General features: G+C 36.3%; 2 protein-coding genes across 3 annotated transcripts; both read right to left on the reverse strand.

Moving 5' to 3' along the window:
• Positions 1-9413: 9413 nt before the first annotated feature.
• On the reverse strand, positions 9414-13979 carry LOC133869847 (uncharacterized). 2 transcript variants are annotated; one of them, XM_062306939.1, is made up of 5 exons: positions 13565-13979; positions 13326-13478; positions 12968-13169; positions 12297-12633; positions 9414-9440 (listed from the first exon to the last, which is right to left on the reverse strand). In XM_062306939.1, exons 1-4 carry the CDS (start codon positions 13931-13933, stop codon positions 12299-12301), a joined length of 1059 nt encoding a protein of 352 aa, XP_062162923.1. In that variant the 5' UTR covers positions 13934-13979; the 3' UTR covers positions 9414-9440; positions 12297-12298. The 2 variants fall into 2 exon arrangements, with proteins under 2 accessions (XP_062162923.1, XP_062162922.1); XM_062306938.1 differs by lacking the exon at positions 9414-9440 and having other exon boundaries at positions 12247-12633.
• A 983-nt stretch (positions 13980-14962) lies between these two features.
• On the reverse strand, positions 14963-16625 carry LOC133869056 (uncharacterized). Its single transcript, XM_062306032.1, has 4 exons — positions 16254-16625; positions 16015-16167; positions 15681-15882; positions 14963-15344 (listed from the first exon to the last, which is right to left on the reverse strand). The coding sequence occupies exons 1-4, from the start codon at positions 16623-16625 to the stop codon at positions 15010-15012; spliced, it is 1062 nt and encodes a 353-aa protein (XP_062162016.1). The 3' UTR covers positions 14963-15009.
• Positions 16626-18392: the final 1767 nt, after the last annotated feature.

The following is an 18392-nucleotide window of genomic DNA, read 5'->3' on the forward strand; positions in this document are numbered from 1 at the left end:
ATATATATATATATGTGTGTGTGTGTGTGTGTGTGTGTGTGTGTGTGTGTGTGTGTGTGTGTGTGTGTGTGTGTGTGTGTGTGTGTGTGTGTCTGCGCGCGCGCGCATAATGTGCACTTGGGAGCAAAAAAAAGAGGTAAGCTACCAGTTTTGTAATATCCCAGATTTTTAAAACTTATTAATTGGCCTAATAATATATATATATATATATATATATATATATATATATATATATATATATATATATATATATATATATATATATATATATATATATAATAAAATAAAATAAAACTTTTTAAGTAATTAACTTATTCAACAAGTAGAGAGAGAGAAAAAAAAAAGAAAAAAAGAAAGAAAGAAGAAATCGAACAACTTGCCGTGCAAGTTGTTTCCTTCTTTTCTTTCTTTCTTATATTCTTTCTTCTTCTTATCTTCTCTTTGGACGACATACAGAGAGACCGGAGAGAGTGAAATCGAGAGAGATGAGATACTGAGAGAGAGAGATCAGAAGAGAGTGTGATTGAGAGAGTAAGAGAGATGAGACTCAGGGGAGAGAGAGGAGAGGCCCGAGAGCCAGAGGGAGCCGGTGGTGGAACCGGAGTGCCGTAGCCCAGGGGAGGTCCGATCCTCCATGATCGGCGGCCAGAACCAGAATCCGGCGGCGATTAAGGAGCTCCGACGGAACCCAGGAGTGTGACCCGCGACCCGTGAGCCCAAGAAAACCCGAGAGACCCGAGAACCCGTGACCCGTTGAACCCGACGGCTTGAAGTCTGGTTTTTTCGGCGATTTTCGGTGGTTCCAGTGGCAATTTCCGGTGGGTTGAAGCAGAGGCGAAGTCCGGTGGCTGGAGAACGCGATTTTCAGCGAGACAGAGCTGCGCTTTCTGTGGGTCGTTGTCGGAGGCGATTTTCGGTGACTTGGAGTGCGGTTCCGGTGAGCTTCAGTAGGATTTTCCGGCGACTCTTAAGTCCAGAAACAATGGGTAATTTATGGGTTATCCTTGTTTGTATGTGTGATATTTTTCGGTGTTAATCTTTGGATTTAATCTGTATTGTTAAAGCTTGGAGTTTGATCTTGTGTTTTGCTATTTTTGGACATAGAATTGATTATGTGTGTGGTGTGTTCTCTGTGAGTGGAGGTTTTGGATGACTGAGCCGTCTGTGTGGGTGTGTCTCGGTGGAGTGGGTGATTTGGTGTTTGTTTTGACTGTGTGCAGTGGTGGAGTCTCTATTGTTCCAGCAATGTATATGAGTGTTGGTTTTGGATGATTTTGAGACGTTTTATTTGGAGTAGCCGAGTGGGTGTGTTGAATTGTGGAGGGCCGTGATTATGGGTTGATGTTCAGTTGGGTGTTTGAACTGATTATGGGTTTGTAGAGTATTTTTTCAGGCTATTTTGTACTGAGTTGAGTGATCGGTGGCCTGGATAGACCCTCCTGTTTTAACTGTGTACTATAGGTTGAGGGTTTTTACTCGTGTCTTCTTTGTTTTGGGGCTAAAAGTTTGACTAAATAGGGATTTTGAACAACCGGGTACTTTTCCGTTTTAAATGGGTAATTGGTAGTGTTTTAGTGTTATGATGTGTTTCCTGTCCCGGTTGTGTTGTAAATTGGTGATTGGGAATTGTGGTGGTGATAATTTAATTTAAGTCTTAAAACTGAATTTTTATAACGTACCGCTAAATTCATCCTTGTGTTTTATTTAGGTAAAAGGTCGACGCTAAGGACAAATCCAGGTAAGGGGATACAACACCGAAAAAAAAAAAAAAAAAAAAAAAAAAAAAAAAAAAAAAAAAAAAAAAAAAAAAACCTTAACAAGATTTTATTACAAATCTTCTGAGAAAGTGTTGGGGAATTTTATAAAGCATTTACGGATGTGATTTTTAATGCCAAGCTTTTATTACTCATATATTTTGTGCATAAATTACAGTTATGATTAAAAGCATTTTGAAAGATATGATTTATGCATAATTACAGATATGATTAAGAGTATTTTAAAGTTATGGATTATGCATACTTATAGTCATGAAAAAGATCATTTGAAAGTTAAGATTATAGAGCATTCCAAAGTATATGATTTTATTCAAGAATACAATGTTGAAAGAAAAGAGGATCTAAAGTTTAAATTCTGCACATGACTACAGTTATGAACGCGGCTCATACAATTTTAAAGTAAAGTTTACAGTTATTGTAGAGCCTACAGAATTACAGAAAGCGTTCATGTGCAGTAATAATTGTTTAACCCTGAGGCACTATTACAGTTAGGATTGGTACCCATAGGGTAGCATGGCAAGCATACCGTAAGTCGGTGTGTGCTACCAGCCGGGGTTGGCCTTCACCTAGGGAAGATCCCCAACCCGGATGACTCTCCCCTGTGACGACAGGCTGAGTCCATAGGTCCTTGGGACAAAAGCCAACGTGCTCCGCTCACGGGTAACAGCGGTTTAGAGTCTGTAAAAGGTTAAACCACAGATAAAGGATTAAAGGGAAAACAGATAAAAAGAATTTATTAAATCATTATAAATTTCATATGCCATTATTTATATTCCTCATACACTTGTTCTGTTAATTGTTCATATGATTATGCCTCCTGCTTTAAAACAATATATACATTTCATATCACAAATCATGCTTTAACACGTGTTTTCTTATAAAACATAAACAGTCTAGCATATTATTTCTTAAACAATTTTCATAACATGAATCTCCAACGTATACTCAGTCTAAAGTCACATATCATAATCATACTTTTAATAATTATCATAATTTTTAATATACTCAAAAATACTCAAATCATCCAAAATAAATTAAAATCAATCATACAATTGGTTTAGGTTGTAAAACAATATACATTATGAAATTCACTATATCTGAAATTAATTCTTATCAATGAGTAGAATAAATCTGTCATTATGCATGACTAAAGATTATGGCATAAAGGTTTATAACATGTTTTATTCTCCTGGTGTTGTATTTTCCTTACTAAGTTGTCGAACTCACCCCTTTTTCTTCCACCCCTTTCCAGATGACAACAGTAAGACGAAGTCCTTTCCTTGTAAGGGCGTAGACCTCGCAAAGAGCAATAGTTCGTGATGAACCAGCCAAACCCTAGAATTGTATAGTACGTTTTGTTCTTTTTGGAGTTCATGACCTTGTAAAGAATTATAAATAGAAAGGTTTAAGAAAGTAGGAGGTTTAAATTTATATATTGTAAATGCACGCTTCCATTTAAAATGTTTGTTTTTAGTATTCAAGTTCGTGTTTCCCTTATATCCCAAAACGGGAGCGTGACAACATGGTATCAGAGCAGTTTGCTCTATGGACTGTAGGAGTGGATCTTTTAGAGTCTAACTTCTATAAGTTCTAGGGAGCGGATATGATTTTGCATCATAGCAGATTGACTTTGTGGACCATAGGATTGATTTTATTAAAGTTGAGGTCTCTAAGTTGGAACTAATATCAGGGTATAAGCTATGATCGATAACAAAGTGGGATAAGTTTTCAAGATTTATTTACTTAGGTGTTAAGTTGTACAATTTTTTTGAGGAATAATAGTTGTTATAGATTGCATCGATAATGGACCAACTTGTTTTTGATGGATTGATATCTAAGACCATGTTTTGAGGTATAGTCATGATTCATGAATTGCTTTTAGAGATATAGATTATAGAAATTCGGATGCTTAATACCTAGGCAGATATTTGGATATCATGTCAATAAATGTATTAAGCATCATATAGATATTTCATGTGCTTAGAGATAAATATTAAAGTTTTGAGAATTACTTGATTAACTCGAGGATGCAAGCAATGATATATTCTAAATGATGAGGTCTATCATTTTGAATCTGGTATCATTTTGAAGATGGATACTTAATCTATAGATTGTTGATTCAGGTGTTTTAAGGACATATAAGGAAATAAGTTGATTAAATAAATTGATGATCCTTGGAGCAATTATATTCTTATGATCTGATAACTTTAGTGAAGTTAGAATTTATTAATGGAGAAATGTTTGGAGTTTTCTAGAGGTTAAGATAATCTATATGATATGTGATTCACATAAGATGAATCTTTCGGAAGATCTTAAGTTTAAGAAATGCTCTAATTATTATATTTGAGGATTGATCAATGGTATAATTGAATTGGATTGATGTTAGGGCTGAATCCATTGACTTATGAGGATAATAGTATTTATGCAGGATAAGAAAAAGATCATAGTACCTAAGTAAAGAATCAAAGGAATAAAAGCTCAAGGAATATGACAGTTTTAGAAGATTTTTGATATGATGATTTTCTTTTAATCTCTTTGAGAAGATTGATTAGTTGTGATTGAGGATTATTATGGACTCACAAAGAGGACTGTAATGCTTTGAGGTATGGATTGTTAATCCTTCAGGTATTCTAATTTTTATTGTTAGGATCTGATAAAATCTGATATTTCGGTCTATGAATTTTGAGGTTATGCAAGCAGTGGATTTGTTAATTAAGAGTTTGGAGATGAGAATTTTGATCAATCAAAGAATCAATCATTTGGGGTAAATTTCAACACCAAAGAATTGTCTATTAAGATATAGGTTGTTACTTTGGGCATAATAATTAAGATCAGTTAGAGCATAGTTTTAATAAGTGAAATGATAAGTTTCATGTTTACTACCCTTTTGATCAACTATTTTCGCTACTAATATGTGTTTAATTGACTGGTTGGATGAGCGCCTTTTTACTGTGATCGATTGTCCTTCGCTGTAATGACGACGTAAGGGAATGCTGGGAGAATACAATGGTTTAACAAAATCAGGATCACGCACTACGATGCGAATGTCTACGCTCAAATCAAGTATTAATGCCGAGTAAGATTACTATCATACGAGGTAAGTGCATAATCATTTTCGATACTAAATTGGAGTAAAATTAGTACTCAACTGTTCAGATTAAGAATTTCTACGTTTGAGAAGATCATTGTTAGCATAATAATTGTGTTTATGTGGAGATAGGATACCATGAGATTTTTAGAATAAAATGGTGTTATTTTCAGAAGCTTGTGATTTCCTTATTTAGTAATCTAGTTTTTCCTAGTTTTAGTTTTAATAAAGTTTGTGGAGGAGTTAACATTTGCTTCGATGGTTAGTGGATTAAATTGATGCTCAGCCTTAGGAATAGATTTCAGTTGCTCAGGTTGTTAGGTAAGACTGTGGTGTTATTAACCTTCGCCGTGACTTGAGAATCTTGATAAGGAGATATATAATTTTTGAATAAGGATTTTCAATCTTATGTATATTGGCTGAGTTTGAGGTTTAAAAAAAATCAATATCAATTCTATGATAGCAGCCAGTGATTACGGATTTTGATGATAGGTTTATATTTTAAGATGATTCTAAATCATGGAACTGAAAATATATGATTTTTGTTATTGGAAGAATTTTTAGTGTTATAGAAATATGATTTGCATAATTACTGTTGAAAAACAATATGTTATGATTAAATCCCATTTTGAGGTTCATTTGGATTAGAATAATGTTTATGGGATAATACTGTTAATATTATTTTGACTAGAATCATGATGAATGGTAATGACAAATATGGAGACTAGGTTTTGGTGTATTACTGATATTGATGCTTAGTTGATTTTAGGAAAGTGAAAGATACTTCATGGAAGCCAATGAAATCGTTTCTATATCCGATAATATGATCAAGGGAACTGATTATGTTATTTGAGGTTTAAGCCTTAGATTTTGAAATTTTCTGATTTACAGACTTGATGTTTATACTTTGAGGATCTTAGAATTTCTACATCTCTATTAGATGTTACGTATATATCTGATGATTAACTGATCTATACTTCGAGGTTAAATCTTGCAATGGAATGCAAGGATAATGCTTGATTTATAAATTGAGGCTTACCTATGATTTGAAGGCAAGATTTGAAAACATTAATGTCTTACACTCTTTTTGATGATAAAGGAAATAACGAGTATATTATAAGACATGATCTTAATCCCTTATACCTTTGTCATGATATTAAGGATAGTTATGATTAAATTGATCTACGTGTTTATGATATATTATTAGTTTATGGTCGAGGTAAAGTTTCGGGATACATGCTAATTTGAGTAAACAAAAATATTTGGTGTTATCGTTGGAGGATCCTAAGGTCAACATCTTAGCCTTTCACTAAGCCAATTGAGGTTGATTGAGGTACTATCTTGATTTTAAATTCTTACTTGATGGAATTATTAGGAGTGATATGATTTATGTTATGAAGTCTGAAGAACTACAGACTGTCTCACTTGAGGGTAGGAACGGTTGGACTCGGAAATAATGTTTAAGGATTTTTCTAATGGAAAGAAACTCCAACCCCTAAGGATTTATTTAAGTATGGTCTTTTTATCGAGACGTTGGACTTTAAATAAGTTTCTTCCCTAGAATTGGGCGTTGGAATTTCAATAACATGAGATGGAAGATTCTTTCTTGGGAAGCATCGAATAACAAAGTTAGAGCTACGTATTCTTAATGCAGAAGACCGAATCTAAGTTAGGTGAGACTTTACTGGTTGAGTGTACTTAACAAGTATGTGACACCGCTCGAGCGCGGGTATACTTTCTGTTTTTGACGAGGGTTATGAAGAAGTATACGCAAACTTGCCAGTCCATATTGGATGAAGGTTGGTACCCTTGCCTTTGTTGGTAGATCGACTCATAGAATAGATCATGGTACTATATAAAATATTATTTTCTTACACCCTTCTTGTGAGGAATAGAACAGCTGCTTATCATGGTCGAGGTTTTCATCTATAATAAGTTTATTTCTGAAAAGAAGTAGATGGAATTTTAACAATAGAAGATAAGGTGAAATTTCAAGATATTGCTCAAGGTATTTTGATTACAATGATATGATCAGGTATTGCTGACACAAACGAACAAAATAGATAAGCTCTAAGAGCAGACCTTTACGTTGAAGCAGAGAAATGAAAATAGAAATGATGTGGATGGTGAAGGTTTGATAGAAAGTCATATAAGTTAAGGAGTTATGGCAAGATGTTATAAAATATGCTTTATTTTTCTTCGTGAAGAAAAACTTTTTAGTTTTTCAATTTCGAGTACGAAATTTTATTAAGGGGGGAAGATTGTAATACCCCAGATTTTTAAAACTTATTAATTGGCCTAATAATATATATATATATATATATATATATATATATATATATATATATATATATATATATATATATATATATATTTATATATTTTATAATAATAAAATAAAATAAAACTTTTTAAGTAATTAACTTATTCAACAAGTAGAGAGAGAGAAAAAAAAAAAAAAAGAAAAAGAAAAAGAAAAAGAAAAACCGAACAACTTGCCGTGCAAGTTGTTTTCTTCTTTTCTTTCTTTCTTTCTTATATTCTTTCTTCTTCTTATCTTCTCTTCGGACGAGATACAGAGAGACCGGAGAGAGTGAAATTGAGAGAGATGAGATACTGAGAGAGAGAGATCAGAGAGAGTGTGATTGAGAGAGTAAGAGAGATGAGACTCGGGGGAGAGAGAGGAGAGGCCCGAGAGCCAGAGGGAGCCGGTGGTGGAACCGGAGTGCCGTAGCCCAGGCGAGGTCCAATCCTCCATGATCGGCGGCCAGAACCAGAATCCGGCGGCGATTGAGGAGATCCGGTGGAATCCAGGAGTGTGACCCGTGACCCGTGAGCCCAAGAAAACCCGAGAGACCCAAGAACCCGTGACTCACGACCCGTGACCCGTTGAACCCGACGACTTGAAGTCTGGTTTTTCCGGCGATTTTCGGTGGTTCCAGTGGCGATTTCCGGTGGGTTGAAGCAGAGGCGAAGTCCGGTGGCCGGAGAACGCGATTTCCGGCGAGACAGAGCTGCGCTTTCTGTGGGTCGTTGTCGGAGGCGATTTCCGGTGACTTGGAGTGCGGTTCCGGCGAGCTTCAGTAGGATTTTCCGGCGACTCTTAAGTCCAGAAACAATGGGTAATTTATGGGTTATCCTTGTTTGTATGTGTGATGTTTTTCGGTGTTAATCTTTGGATTTAATCTGTATAGTTAAAGCTTGGAGTTTGATCTTGTGTTTTGCTATTTTTGGACATAGAATTGATTATGTGTGTGGTGTGTTCTCTGTGAGTGGAGGTTTTGGATGACTGAGCCATCTGTGTGGGTGTGTCTCGGTGGAGTGGGTGATTTGGTGTTTGTTTTGACTGTGTGCAGTGGTGGAGTCTCTACTGTTCCAGCAATGTATATGAGTGTTGGTTTTGGATGATTTTGAGACGTTTTATTTTGAGTAGCCGAGTGGGTGTGTTGAACTGTGGAGGGCCGTGATTATGGGTTGATGTTCGGTTGGGTGTTTGAACTGATTATGGGTTTGTAGAGTATTTTTTCAGGCTATTTTGTACTGAGTTGAGTGATCGGTGGCCTGGATAGACCCTCCTGTTTTAACTGTGTACTATAGGTTGAGGGTTTTTACTCGTGTCTTCTTTGTTTTTGGGCTAAAAGTTTGACTAAATAGGGATTTTGAACAGCCGGGTACTGCTCCGTTTTAAATGGGTAATTGGTAGTGTTTTAGTGTTATGATGTGTTTCCTGTCCCGGTTGTGTTGTAAATTGGTGATTGGGAATTGTGGTGGTGATAATTTAATTTAAGTCTTAAAACTGAATTTTCAGAACGTACCGCTAAATTCATCCTTATGTTTTATTTAGGTAAAAGGTTGACCCAGACGCTAAGGACAAATCCAGGTAAGGGGATACAACACCGAAAACAAAAAAAAAAAAAAAAAAAAAAAAAAAAAAAAAAAAACCCAACAAGAATTTATTACAAATCTTCTGAGAAAGTGTTGGGAAATTTTATAAAGCATTTACGGATGTGATTTTTAATGCCAAGCTTTTATTACTCATATATTTTGTGCATAAATTACAGTTATGATTAAGAGCATTTTGAAAGATATGATTTATGCATAATTACAGATATGATTAAGAGTATTTCAAAGTTATGGATTATGCATACTTATAGTCATGAAAAAGAGCATTTGAAAGTTAAGATTATAGAGCATTCCAAAGTATATGATTTTATTCAAGAATACAGTGTTGAAAGAAAAGAGGATCTAAAGTTTAAATTCTGCACATGACTACAGTTATGAACGCGGCTCATACAGTTTTAAAGTAAGTTTACAGTTATTGCAGAACAGAATTACAGAAAGCGTTCATGTGCAGTAATAATTGTTTAACCCTGAGGCACTATTACAGTTAGGATTGGTTCCCATAGGGTAGCATGGCAAGCATACCGTAAGTCGGTGTGTGCTACCAGCCGGGGTTGGCCTTCACCTAGGGAAGATCCCCAACCCGGATGACTCTCCCCTATGACGACAGGCTGAATCCATAGGTTCTTGGGACAAAAGCCAACATGCTTCGCTCACGGGTAACAGCGGTTTAGAGTCTGTAAAGGGTTAAACCACAGATAAAGGATTAAAGGGAAAACAGATAAAAAGAATTTATTAAATCATTATAAATTTCATATGCCATTATTTATATTCCTCATACACTTGTTTAGTTAATTGTTCATATGATTATGCCTCCTGCTTTAAAACAATACATTTCATATCACGAATCATGCTTTAACACGTGTTTTCTTATAAAACATAAACAGTCTAGCATATTATTTCTTAAACAATTTTCATAACATGAATCTCCAACGTATACTCAGTCTAAAGTCACATATCATAATCATACTTCTAATAATTATAATAATTTTTAATATACTCAAAAATACTCAAATCATCCAAAATAAATTAAAATTAATCATACAATTGGTTTAGGTTATAAAACAATATACATTATAAAATTCACTATATATGAAATTAATTCTTATCAATGAGTAGAATAAATCTGTCATTATGCATGACTAAAGATTATGGCATAAAGGTTTATAACATGTTTTATTCCTCTGGTGTTGTATTTTCCTTACTGAGTTGTCGAACTCACCCATTTTTCCTCCACCCCTTTCCAGATGACAACAGTAAGACGAAGTCCTTTCCTTGTAAGGGCGTAGACCTCGCAAAGAGCAATAGTTCGTGATGAACCGGCCAAACCCTAGTATTGTATAGTACGTTTTGTTCTTTTTGGAGTTCATGACCTTGTAAAGAATTATAAATAAAAAGGTTTAAGAAAGTAGGAGGTTTAAATTTATATATTGTAAATGCACGCTTCCATTTAAAATGTTTGTTTTTAGTATTCAAGTTCGCGTTTCCCTTATATCCCAAAACGGGGGCGTGAAAAGTTTGAACTTCAAATTTATTCACTCTCCTTAGCCAACCACAGTTTGCCACAATGTAATTTTTTTTTTTTTTTTTGATAAGTAGTTTGCCACAATGTAATTACTAGTGTGTATTGTATTTTTGACGGAAACATGCGATGTCAATAAAGTATCCACTTATTGAATAGAGCACAACCATATTAGGCTAGGTTGTTTGTGTTTCTGTCTTCTGTTTTCAAGACAAACACAATAATAAATAACTCAAAAACACCAAAAATATCCCCAAACACATTAGTCACGGCAAACATAAGCAAACTTATTGCTGCTATAATTGAAGTAAGAACATAGTAGTACACTACAAAAAAACAAGCAATTAGCCACGTGTCTACAGTAACCGTTACTGTAGCCACATGGCTAATTGGCCACGTGTAATAAATACACGTGGCGAGATGACAGTTAGCCACGTGTAATTAATAAACGTGGCCAATTGGCCACGTGTATTAAATACACGTGGCTAAAATATTTATATATTTTTTTTATTTTTTTATATTTATATTTGCAGTTAGCCACGTGTAATTAATACACATGACTAAAATATTTATATTTTTTTTTATTTTTTCTTATATTTATATTTGCAGTTAGCCACGTGTATTTAATATACGTGGCTAAAATATTTATATTTTTATTTTATTTTTTTATATTTATATTTGCAGTTAACCACGTGTATTAATTACACGTGGCCTTAGTACACGTGACGAATTGTTTTTATCAATTCAAATTTCAAATTTTTATTAAGGTTTTGTAATTTCAAATTTCGAAATCGGGTCGGTAGCTTTCAAATTTCAAATATCAAATAAAATCGCGTTCTCTCTCTCTCTCTCACTGAAATCGGTCTCTCTCTCTCTCTCTCTCTGTATCACGCTCTCTCTCTCTCTCTCTCTCTCTCTCTCGCTCTCTCTCTCTCGCGCTCTCTCTCTCTCTCTCTCTCTCTCTCTCTCCGTCAGTACTGCACCACCGACGAGCTCCCCAACCACCTCGTGGCCGGCTTCCCTCCGGCCTTCCCGACGTCTCTCGTTCGCTCTCTCTCTCTCTCTCTCTCTCTCTCTCTCTCTCTCTCTCCCCCCGTCAGTACTGGACCACCGGCCAGCTCCCCGACCACCGCGTGGTCGGCCTTCCCGACGGCCTCCCCGACCACCCACGCTCATTCCGGTGAGTCCGACGTAGTAGAACGTACGATTTTTGCTGTTTCTCAGTAACGCAATTGTGACCGAGTCATCGGGTGGGACTGAGTTGAACTCGAGCGTCGAGGACTTGCTCGAGTCGCGCTCGACCAGGCAGTAAGAAAACGACGACGCTTTGATCTCCGGCGCCAACGAACAGACCTTCGTCTTCGTGGCCTCAACCCAAAGCGACGTTGTTCACCGCGCCGGAGTTCCCTAACGACAACGTCTCAGTGACGAAATCGCCGACCGTGTACGAGCCGTCGCCGACCGTGTATGAGCTGTCGCCGTACGTGACCTGGTAGAGGCAGCCGGCGACCGAGTCGGTGCATTGCTGCTACCAAAAAAAAAAAGAAAAGAACAGATCTATTCTTTTTCTTCTTTTTTTTTAAGCAATAATATTATTGTTGGAGACGTGTCTTAAGAATGCGTGTCAAAAAAATACAAAATTTTTCATTTTTTTTTTTTTTAAAAAAAAAAAAAAAAAAAAAAACATTTAGCCACGTGTATTTAATACACGTGGCTAATTGTTCGCCACGTGTATTTTGTGACACATGGCCATTTGGACATGTGTATTAAAATACACGTGGCTAAATGTGTTTTTAGTGACAACCAGATCCGCTACGTGGGGCACACGTGGCCACTTGCACGTGGCCAACAGTTCGCCACGTGTACAGTGCCCGTACACGTGGCGAAATGTAAGTGACGAAAATCATGTTTTTTTTGTAGTGGTAGTAGACAGAACATAGCAGACAGAATCAAACAAAGAAGGCAGGATCAAGAAACACTAGAATTCATATACTCAAGATTTTTAGCTCACTTCTAGCTTTGCTTGCGTGAGTGACGTGCAACCTTCTCTTTAAGTTCAATTGCGTCTATTCCAACAACCTTGTCCACCACCTTGCCTTCTTTTACAAAGAAAAAGTAGGGAGCTTTACGGATATTCCACCAAGCAGCCACGTCCGTGGCCTCATCTATGTCAACTTTCAAGAAAACAACTTTCGGGTACTTCCCAGCTAAGCTTGTGTAAAGAGGAGAAATGAAACGGCAGGGCCGAGTTTTAGAGAAGAAGACGATTGCCAGGCGAGATCTCATTGAAGCAGCATCCAAGTGCGATTGCAGTTCACTAACAGAGTGAATACCAATAACTTGATCCCCTGTTGTGAACAAAAATTATGGTAAGATAAGCTAGACCAAAATTTGTCTTTAAAACACCATTACCTGTTATTATGTTTTCAAAAATCAATTAACAATTCCAAACCAATTATCATACAACTTCATATTATGCCTCTTATAAGAATTCCTCTAGCCTTGACCGAACTTTTTTTCTTTTTTCTTTTTGGTTAGAGGGCAAAGACATGACTGTTTGTGTGTGTATAACGAGAGATGGACCAAACATATATATATGTATAAGATAAGCCGCAGCAAAAACAAAGAAAGTTGTGAACAATTAGATAAATTAATCTCCTGAACTAAATGTAATTCCTTTACCTTTCTCTTTCTTATACCCCCTGACAAACAACACGGTGAAATTATCATCATTTATGGAGGGTCTCCTCCAACGCGCCAAGGCTTGAAAGATCTTACTCTGGCCAGTAACATTTTCGGCCTCAAAGGTTACATAATACCTGAGGAAATCTAAATGCTGAGACATTGCTTTCAATACCTTCACAAACTTCAGTGGAGTTTGAGGCTACAAACAAAAGTTTATTGTCACGGAAAAAGAAGCAATAAATGACTATTTCAGCATATGTAAGAGACAGCTTTCCTCTTAACAAATATTCATAAGAAAGAAAAAAAAAAAAAAAAAAAAAAAAAAAAAAAAAAAAAAAAAAAAAAAAACACCAACCTTGGAAGTTCTTCGTTGTTTGCGCCTGTGGTATTGGTCAATTGCGCGCTGCGAAATTATTTCACAAGTTCTGTATGACTCCTCATCTCTTATATTGAGTGGTTGAATTAAACTACAACCACGGAAGCTACGAACGACGTCAACATCAAAGCCCTATTAATAACGAACGAGTGTTAAAGCTGCAGGCACAGGTATATACGTACATATATACATAGACGAAGGGAATTAATTTCACTTACATCAGTCCTGTAAACTTGTTCCCGGTAGCGGACGCGGTCTTCATCGGTCATTCTTCCAATTGCCCTCATGGAGTACCTCTCGTCGGCGCTCTCGTCGGACTCGCTCTCCTCGCTGCAGATCTCGTCCGCGTCGCTCTCGTCGGCGTAACGGTAAGGATTCAGGCGCGCGGATCGCCGCAAAGGAGCAAGACCCGAGGCGGGGACAGGAACAGTGACGATTGGGTAATTAGAAGCGGAATGAGGGGAAAAGTTGTGGTTTCGCTTTTGTTCTTCTTTGAGAGTGCGTTTTCGGACATCTGAAAGAGATGGTCGTCCTCTCTTCTTCTTCTCCTTCTTCCTCTCCACCACCTTACCCTTACCCTTACCCATCTCTAGCTCTCTCTCTCTCTCTCTCTCTCTCTCTGGGCAGAAACCCTAGCCAAAAATAATAAAACTCATCTTGTATTTTGAATTTATAGCACACGCTAGTGACGCCACCGCCTTTAAAAATTCTAGAAAATGAATATAAATAATATATATATAAAATAAACCCTTCTAGAAACCCTATTTTGGCAGCTTTCACCCCACTGTCATTTTAAATAATTTTTTTTAGTCTTTAAATTTATATTTAAAATATTAAAATCTTGCTAATTTTTTCTAAAAAATAAAAAGTTGGAAAAAATAGAAAAAGAATTTAGAATTTAGAATTTTTTGAAAAGTTACATGACCTTCTATAAAACCTAAATTCAGCTGCTTCTTTTTGTGCTTTTTGAGTCTATTTTAATCTTTTCGGCCTCTTAAAATAAGCTTTTTGGACCTATTTTGCTGTTTTGGACCGTTGTGAAAGTATATTTATTTCTTATGTTGCAAATTAACTTGGATCACTGTGGCAATGAGATTTGGAAATTCATATGTTTTATTAGTGATCTCTACCTTTTATTCACCGATTCACAATTATACATAATAAAATCATAAATGAAAATGATAAATTCTTTGCACATGTAACATAATTCATAGGATGTGCAAAAATCATTTCACAACAAATCTGGAAATTATCAATTATTTTCCAAAAGTTCACTAAACCCTAAACTGACAAAAACAGGCATTTTGCCAAAGCATTAAACGTTCGGTGCTGGCATCAAATGATTGATGGCAATCGACCACCAACAGAAACCCATTTTAAAAAGAAGTCTCAACTACACCTAATCCAACATGTATAGAAGGTGTTGGGGATAAATTCCACTCAACCCGATCCAAAGAAGAGATAGACATTTAACAACTACTTCAGATAAATCAGAGAATTGGGATAGGACTCATGGGCCAATCAAATAAGAAGAATTATTACTGCTATAATTAAAGTAAGAACATAGTAGAAGTAGACAGAACATAGCGGACAGAATCAAACAAAGAAGACAGGATCAAGAAACACTTGAATTCATATACTCACCATGATTTTTAGCTCACTTCTAGCTTTGCTTGCGTGAGTGATGTGCAACCTTCCCTTTAAGTTCAATTGCGTCTATTCCAACAACCTTGTCCACCACCTTGCCTTCTTTTACAAAGAAAAAGTAGGGAGCTTTACGGATATTCCACCAAGCAGCCACGTCCGTGGCCTCATCTATGTCAACTTTCAAGAAAACAACTTTCGGGTACTTCCCAGCTAAGCTTGTGTAAAGAGGAGAAATGAAACGGCAGGGCCGAGTTTTAGAGAAGAAGACGATTGCCAGGCGAGATCTCATTGAAGCAGCATCCAAGTGCGATTGCAGTTCACTAACAGAGTGAATACCAATAACTTGATCCCCTGTTGTGAACAAAAATTATGGTAAGATAAGCTAGACCAAAATTTGTCTTTAAAACACCATTACCTGTTATTATGTTTTCATAAATCAATTAACAATTCCAAACCAATTATCATACAACTTCATATTATGCCTCTTATAGGAATTCCTCTAGCCTTGACCGAACTTTTTTTCTTTTTGTCTTTTTGGTTAAGAGGGCAAAGACATGACTGTTTGTGTGTGTATAACGAGAGATGGACCAAACATATATATATGTATAAGATAAGCCGCAGCAAAAACAAACAAAGTTGTGAACAATTAGATATATTAATCTCCTTAATTAAATGTAATTCCTTTACCTTTCTCTTTCTTATACCCCCTGACAAACAACACGGTGAAATTAACGTCATTTATGGGGGGTCTCCTCCAACGCGCCAAGGCTTGATAGATCTTAGTCTGGCCAGCAACATTCTCGGCCTCAAAGGTTACATAATACCTGAGGAAATCTAAATGCTGAGACATTGCTTTCAATACCTTCACAAACTTCAGTGGAGTTTGAGGCTACAAACAAAAGTTTATTGTCACGGAAAAAGAAGCAATAAATGACTATTTCAGCATATGTAAGAGACAGTTTTCCTCTTAACAAATATTCATAAGAAAGAAAAAAAAAAAAAAAAAAAAAAAAACACCAACCTTGGAAGTTCTTCGTTGTTTGCGCCTGTGGTACTGGTCAATTGCGCGCTGCGAAATTATTTCACAAGTTCTGTATGACTTCTCATTTCTTATGTTGAGTGGTTGAATTAAACTACAACCATGGAAGCTACGAACGACGTCAACATCAAAGCCCTATTAATAACGAACGAGTGTTAAAGCTGCAGGCACAGGCATATACGTACATATATACATAGACGAAGGGAATTAATTTTACTTACATCAGTCCTGCAAACTTGTTCCCGGTAGCGGACGCGTTCTTCATCGGTCATTCTTCCCATTTTCCTCATGGAGCCCCTCTCGTCGGCGCTCTCGTCGGGGTCGCTCTCCTCGCTGCAGATCTCGTCCGCGTCGCTCTCGTGGGCGTAGGGGTTAGGATTCAGGCGCGGGGATCGCCGCAAAGGAGCAGGACCCGAGGCGGGGACGGGAACAGGGACGAATAATGGGTAATTAGAAGCGGAATGAGGGGCAGAGTTGTGGTTTCGCTTTTGTTGTTGTTGTTCTTTGAGAGTGCGTTTTCGGACATCTGAAAGAGACGGTCGTCCTCTCTTCTTCTTCTTCTCCTTCTTCCTCTCCACCACCTTTTTACCCATCTCTCTCTCTCTCTCTCTCTCTCGGCAGAAACCCACCCTATCCACTGCAGACGTCGCGCTAAAAAGGATTTGAAACCCTCTTGTATTTTGTATTTATAGCACACGTCACTGTCTTTAAACAATCCAGAAATTTTTATTTATTTGTTACAATTATATATATAATTTTCAATTGATTCTCAAAATTTTAAAATGTGATAAAACCTTTCTAGAAACCCTATTTTCTTTTAGTCTTTAAATTTATATTTTAAATATTAAAATCTTGCTAATTTTTCTATTAAAAAAAAAAGTGTTTAGAAAATTTTGAAAAGCTTCATGACCTTCTATAAAACCTAAATTCAGCCGCCTCTTTTCTGCATTTTGAGCCTATTTTGATCTTTTCGGCCTCTTAAAATGAGCTTTTTGGACCTATTTTGCTGTTATGGGTACTTTGTGAAAGTATATTTATTTCTTATGTTGCAAATTAACTTGGATCACTGTAGCAATGAGATTTGGAAATTCATATGTTGTATTAGTGATCTCTACCTTTTTTTTTGTCACCGATTCACAATTATACATAATAAAATCATAAATGAAAATGATAAATTCTTCGCACATATTACACAATTCATAGGATCTGGAAATTATCAATTATTTTCCAAAAGTTCACTAAACCCTAAATTGACAAAACAGGCATCCTATCAGAGCATTAAACGTTCAGTGCTGGCATCAAATGATTGATGACAATCGACCACCAACAGAAACATAATCTCGGCAATAGTAGTCGAAATCTTGTTAGCCAGTGACAAAATCTCATCATTGTTGTTTTTTCGCCGTTGGTGATTTTTTCGTAAGAGTTAAATGTTGGAAAATGTTTTCAGGGATTTCGTTGAAAATATTTTACGACGGAAAACATTTTACGTCAAAACAAACGGAATATAAGTATCTTATATATGACATTGGATATTTGCTTACTCAAAAGCAAAGAAATGAAATGCTACCAACAAGGGAAAACTGAAGACGTTTGCCAAATAACTGTCCTTGATTTTAAGTGAATGTTGATGTTTCGATGTTTAGTCCAACTGGATACTAACATTTCTTGGGAGACTTAACTAGCCTTTTTTTCTTGTCCACTAAATTTAATTTGATAGACAACTGGTATTTGCACTATAGGAGAATACCACAAGTTGCAAGTTTGATACAAAATACTCTTTGCTTCCTTCATCTCTACCTCCCATTCTTCATCTGTAACGAGTGCGATATAGTCTTTCTCGATGCTCAACATGAAAGCTGACCTTTGACGGTGCGTCCCTTCCTTGAGAACTCCTAACTTCATAAATTGTATTTCGGCTACCTCAAGTTTCTTCCTCAAACTAGGGCAAGGGTTGCTTTCATCAATAATTGGGGGAAAGTCTGTTACTGCAAATATGCTATGTCGTTTCCACCTTGCTGGAGCAAGGTTGTTGTTGGGGCATTTGATGTGGTCGTGAGCATATCAATAAGAAAATAAATCACTCGCAATAAACATAACTCATCTTTTGGTAAGAATAAATTGATTTACCTAAATTAAACTAATTAGGGTGTAAAACAATTTATTCTTCCTAGGCATGGCCTATCAAACCCTCATGATTATGTGTCTATTAATACCGTTATAAAACCATCATTCATACAATCATGAAAAATATGAACATTGAGTTCAATCGAGATTAACAATTTTCTAAGCCGATACAATGTTTATCAAAATCGAATTTAGACAATAAGAAATATTCTCAAGATTAAACAACCAATACT

This window comes from Alnus glutinosa, chromosome 5, assembly GCF_958979055.1.
Source record: "Alnus glutinosa chromosome 5, dhAlnGlut1.1, whole genome shotgun sequence".
Taxonomy (NCBI): domain Eukaryota; kingdom Viridiplantae; phylum Streptophyta; class Magnoliopsida; order Fagales; family Betulaceae; genus Alnus; species Alnus glutinosa.